The sequence below is a fragment of the Neopelma chrysocephalum genome, unplaced genomic scaffold (genome assembly GCF_003984885.1).
Source record: "Neopelma chrysocephalum unplaced genomic scaffold, ASM398488v2 Primary Assembly neopelma1_184417, whole genome shotgun sequence".
NCBI classification, from domain to species: Eukaryota; Metazoa; Chordata; class Aves; order Passeriformes; family Pipridae; genus Neopelma; species Neopelma chrysocephalum.
In genome coordinates this window covers 1-5,019 of record NW_020938447.1, presented here as the reverse complement: position 1 = coordinate 5,019, position 5,019 = coordinate 1, and the positions used below count along the sequence as shown (strand labels likewise).

General features: G+C 49.2%; 1 protein-coding gene across 1 annotated transcript; it reads right to left on the bottom strand.

Annotated features, from left to right (window-relative positions):
• Positions 1-909: 909 nt before the first annotated feature.
• LOC113962673 (homeobox protein Hox-C5-like) lies at positions 910-2,518 on the bottom strand. The gene is made up of 2 exons (XM_027673435.1): positions 2,050-2,518; positions 910-1,124 (listed from the first exon to the last, which is right to left on the bottom strand). The coding sequence occupies exons 1-2, from the start codon at positions 2,516-2,518 to the stop codon at positions 910-912; spliced, it is 684 nt and encodes a 227-aa protein (XP_027529236.1).
• Between the last annotated feature and the right edge of the window lie 2,501 nt (positions 2,519-5,019).

Below are 5,019 nucleotides of genomic sequence, written 5' to 3'. Positions count from 1 at the left end.
TCCCGAGCTGCACTTTCTTAACCCCCCCCCAAAAAAATTGATGGGAGGATTCGCGCGAAAAACGGGGTGTTCACCGCCCTCCCCCCCTCCCCTCCCCACGGTTTGTTTTATATGCGAATAATAATAAAATTACGCAGCGAAACATGAAAATATCCCCCCCTCCCGAGGCCCCTCCGACCCCTCGCCGGGGGTTTTTAGGGCGCGTTTGGGGTTTTTAGGGTGCCGAACCCTGGAGAGGGGCAACATTTCCCCCCTTGGGCGCCAGAGCATCTTCCCGGGGGCAATTCCCAGAGAAGCAGAGCAGCAATTCCCGGCTCCCATCAGGAGCAGAGCGCGAGGCTGAGACTTCCCCAAACTTAGTGGCTTTGGGGCGCTTTTTTTTCCCCACTTTATTTCCCTTTTTTTTCCTCCCCCCTCTCCTCCTTCTTCACCGGCCGTTTTTTCACGCTTTTCCTGGGAATATCGCGATTTTTAGAGGTGCCGCCACCCGTTTGCTTGGGGTTTTTTAAAGCCTTTTTTTTCCACCCTGGTTTTTGTTTCCCTTGATGGTTTTCCCCCCAAAGAGTGCACAGGTTCGGACACTTCGTAACAGCCTGAGGAGAGAGACACTCAATTTCTGCGCGAACACCAGCGGGGTTGTCGGTTTGTTGGGGTTTTTTTCCCCCTCCTTTTTGCATATTAATAAGAGATTTCCTTTGTCTGAGGGATTTGTGAAGGGTACGGACCAGAGTCCATCCAGCAGCTCCCTCCCTGCCCACCCCAAAAATCAAAGTTTCCTCAAGGTCGCTTCCGCCAGAAGCGATGGAAAATACAAATTAAAAAAAAAAACCTTAATAATAATATTAATAATCATTAAAAACAAAAAGAAAAAAGCAGGGGAGCCCCCCCCAAGACCTCCTGCAATCCCACCTAAAGAGCCTCTTTGCTTTTCAACTTGGAATCTTTCTTCCACTTCATCCTCCGGTTTTGAAACCAGATTTTGATCTGTCTCTCGTTCAGGCAGAGGTTGTTGGCGATCTCAATGCGCCTCCGCCGCGTCAGGTATCTGTTAAAATGAAATTCTTTCTCTAGTTCCAGAGTTTGGTACCGGGTGTAGCTGGTTCGGGAGCGTTTCCCATCCGTTTCTGGAGGGGGGGAAAGAAAATAAAATTCAAATAAAAAGGGAAGACACACCGCAGGAAAAGCCAAAGCAGTTCTGGAGGGATTTGGATTTGTTTTATTATCATTATCATCACTATTTTTCTTTTTTGAACAAAAAAACCCGTCACAAATCTCGAAGGTACAGAAGTTTCCCGGGGCTTTGGGCACGAGGGGAGCGAAGGAGCCTGAAATCCTTCATTCCCCAACACCTTCAGCCCCCGGGTCCCCCCCTTGCCCTCCTAAAGCCCAGATCAAACACATGGAGATGAGCCAGAAGTGAACCTGTTTCCTCTCGGACAATAAGGAAGTGTACAAAGGAGGCAAAGATCTTTTCGGGGGGAATCTTGTTCTTTTTATTTGTTCCCCCCTCCCCTCTCAGCCCTGGGAAGGTGGAGAGGGCAAAATCTCTGCACGTTTTCCCTCCACCTTCGCCTCTGGTGTCTTTTCTTTTTTTTTTTTCCTTTCCCCAGCTCACCCTCAAAGAACATGTGTATTTCAAGTTATTTTTAACCCCCCCTTCCCAAAAAAATGGAATATTGCCTTTTATACACGTTTTGTTTCTATGATCCAATTATGCCGTCATAAATTTGGGCGTATATAGCCTCTAAGCCTTTTAGTGGACAGTTTTACGAGCAATTGATGCCTTAGTCGTAAAATTTACGACCTCAGGTTTTTTATTATTTGCCCCGTATGGCCTATAAAAACCCAAGGCAAAAAAAAAAAAAAAAAAGGAAAAAAAAAAAATTTAAAAAAAAGGGGAAAAAAAAAAGAAAAAAAAAAGGGGGAAAAAAAAGGTGGGAAAAAAAAAAGGTGGGAAAAAAAAAAGGTGGGAAAAAAAAAGGTGGGAAAAAAAAATCCTGCGAAACAACAACAAAAAAAAAACGGAGAAGCGAAAAGTTTTTTTTTTACCATGGCTCATGTGTAGTTTGGTCATCCAGGGGTAAATTTGTGGAGGTTGTTGCTGCTGCAGTTGGGGTCCTCCTGGTTGGGCTGTTGGCACGGGCTCGGCTTTGATTTCAGCCGAGCTCTTAGATCTCTCCTCCAGCGGCGCGTTCGCGCTCTTCTGACTGTAAATCCCGGGCTTTAGGGCCGCCTGACGATCGTCTCTGCCCAAAGGATGCCCCGCGGAACCCATGACCGTGCAGGGAGGTCGCTCGGGGTTAGCTCGGGGGGTCGCCGCCGCCGACATGTCCGAGCCGCCCGGGGGGGACGCGGCAGCCCCGGCCGAGGGGAGGGGGCCGCTCAAATCCGAGCCGCTGCAGCGGTACCTGGGCGGCTGAACCTCAGGCACACTTCCATAATTTCCATAACTTTGCATGGCATAGGCAGGAACGGGGGGACTTTGCTTGTAAAACGAATTGGCGACGTAAGAACTCATGGCGGAGGAGTCGTGGGGGGGGGAGTTGGGGAGGGGGGGAAAGGAAGAAAAGAAAATACAAAAAGAAAAAAAAAACGGGGGGAGGAAAATTTAGGAGAGGGGGATATTTTTTCTTGCCCCTTCTTTTTAATCCCCTTTTCCCCTTCCTTTTTCGCCCCCTCTTTTGGCTTCTTGTTCTTCTTTTCCCCCTCTTTATTCTTCCTTTTTTTCTTCCGTTTTCCTCTTTTTTCCCTCTTTCCCCCCTCCTCTTATCCTTCTCTTTTTCTTCTTTTTATCTCTTTTTTCCTCTTCCCCCCTCTTTTCCCCTTTTCCTCCCCTTTATCCCCCCTCTTTTTTTTTTCCTTGCCGTTTTGTTTTTCCTTCCCTTTTTCTTTTTTCTTTTTCTTTTTCTTTTTCTTTTTTTTAAACCTCTTTGATTAAAGGGGGGGTTGATTTGTGGCCCTTTTGAAGTTCAGGGCTGCGCGAGGCGAGGAGGGGAAGGGGGGGGGGAGGGCATTTTATCCCCTCCTAAAAGTGCAGAATTTATAGGTGGGGATTCTTCTCCCTTTTTATTTTTTTCTTTTTTTTTCGATTCCCCCCTTTCCTCCCCCTGCCCAAATATGGGATATTTAAGTGGCGTCACGTGAACGGCGCCGGCCACTCATCAATTTGCCTCGCTGACCCCGGGGCGGGTTATTGATGGGCGCCCGCGGAAGGCGCCCGCGGGGGGTGCGCGGGGGAGCGCGGGCGGAGCGCGCTGCGGGACGGCGAGGCGGCAGCGGCACCTAGTGCTCCTCCGCGGCACCGCACCCCCCCGCGCAACCTCCCGCACCCCCAAACATCCCCCCCTGCCACCGCCACCTCTCCGGGGGGCTCGTGCTTCCCTCAATAATTCGATTTTTTTCTCTTTTTTTTCTCTCTTTTTTTTTTTTTTTTACTTCTTCCTCCCCCCTCTTTAATCAAAGCTCCAAATAATTCATTCCAATAATTAATTAAAACATCGCGGGGTTAGCTCGCCAAAAAAAAAAAGAACGGAGAAATGACACGTTGGTTTTTCGATTGACGCTGGGGGTGTCGCCTCCGCAACATTTTTAATTTCTTTTTCATTTCATTTTGAATTTTCCGGGATTTTTTTTCTTTTTTTTTTTTTCTTCTTTTTTTTCTTTTTTTTTTTGACTGGCTGCGAGGAAAAAAAAAAAATCGCCTTTCCCGCAGCGTTCACCGAGGGGGTTTCAGGGGCACGGTGGAAGCTCCTGCTCCTGCGGGGGCCGCTCCTCCCGTGGCAGCTCCTCCAATGCGCCAAAGTTTACATTCCTGGTACCTTCTTCTTCTTCTTCTTCTCCCCCCCCACCTCCGCCTTTCTTTTTTTTTTTTTTTTTTGGGTGGTTTTTTTTTCTCTTTTGGTGCAATTTATTGCTTGGCAGGAGCCTGGATCTTCCTTGGCCGCCGCTCGCTGCACAAACCAGCCCCGCTCTTCAAAGGGGGAAATAAATACCTTCCAAAAATCTGAATTTCCAGCCCCGCCGAGCTGGGGGGTGGGAGAGGGGGCAGCGCAGACCGACCCCCCCACACCCGGCCCTCTCCGGGCTCTGAGAGGACCTGAGCACGTTTCTCCCTCTGTTCCTTCTCCTTTGAGCCGCCAGAGAAAAGCCCCGAGTGCTCCGGGGGTTCCATCTCGCCTCCATCCTCCCTCATAGGCGCCGACTCATATTTGTGCGCTTGTTTTTGAATTTGGTTGCTTTTGGATCGTTGGGGGTGGTTTTTAATCCTTTTTTTTGGGGCTGGGGGGCGAAATTCCAACCGCTTTCCACCTCCTGCTCCCTTGGCCAGGTCGTTGCCCTCTCGCCAAACGCTCTCGGGCTTCTCCTCGCCGGTGGTTTCTTGCTGTCGGGGTTGTCGCTTCCCTTGTTTTCTTTCGTTTTAAGAGAGATTTATTATTTTTGTTCCGTCTTTTCCTGCGCTCTGCACGAGAGTCGCCTGCGCCTTCCAGGCTGGAGACGAGCAAAGGATGGGCGGAAAAAAAACCTCCCCGGGCTGCTTTTTTTTTCAAATTATTATTGTTTCCCTGGGTTTTTTAGGGTTTTTTTTTCCTTCCTGGTTATAGACACTTAAACACCGAATCCTGGTTGTTTCCTTCAAGCTCTTGAAGGGGACTAGGTCGCTCCCAGGGATTTCTCATCCCTGACTCAGTGTTACCTACGGAATTCCCAGCAAATCTCAGAGCAGTGACAAAGAGACGAGGAAAACGCAGGTTTTTGGGTGTTTTTTGTTTTTTTTATCCAGCCTTTGCAGCGGTTTATCCGAGCCTGCCATCCAACAGCAGCGGGGGTTGGTTTCCCAGCGTTATATCCACAATTTCCGAGCTCCTAAAGGATGAGGTTCTTGGATTTAAAAAAAAAGTGACTCCCCCCCCCCCAATTCCCCGGAAAAGGTTTCTTGGGTTGAAATAAGTCGGGGAGGAGGTGAGGGAGAGGCGGGGGGGGAAATGGGTCCTTCCGCAGAGCCGGGGGATTCTCAGCTCT

Bases quoted from the DNA above. Each gene is read 5' to 3' on its own strand.
- LOC113962673 (XM_027673435.1), bottom strand. From the start codon at position 2,518: ATGAGTTCTTACGTCGCCAATTCGTTTTACAAGCAAAGTCCCCCCGTT. The intron at 1,125-2,049 runs GTAAAAAAAAAA...CCCCCCCTCCAG, and splicing joins CAAACTACACATGAGCCATG to AAACGGATGGGAAACGCTCC.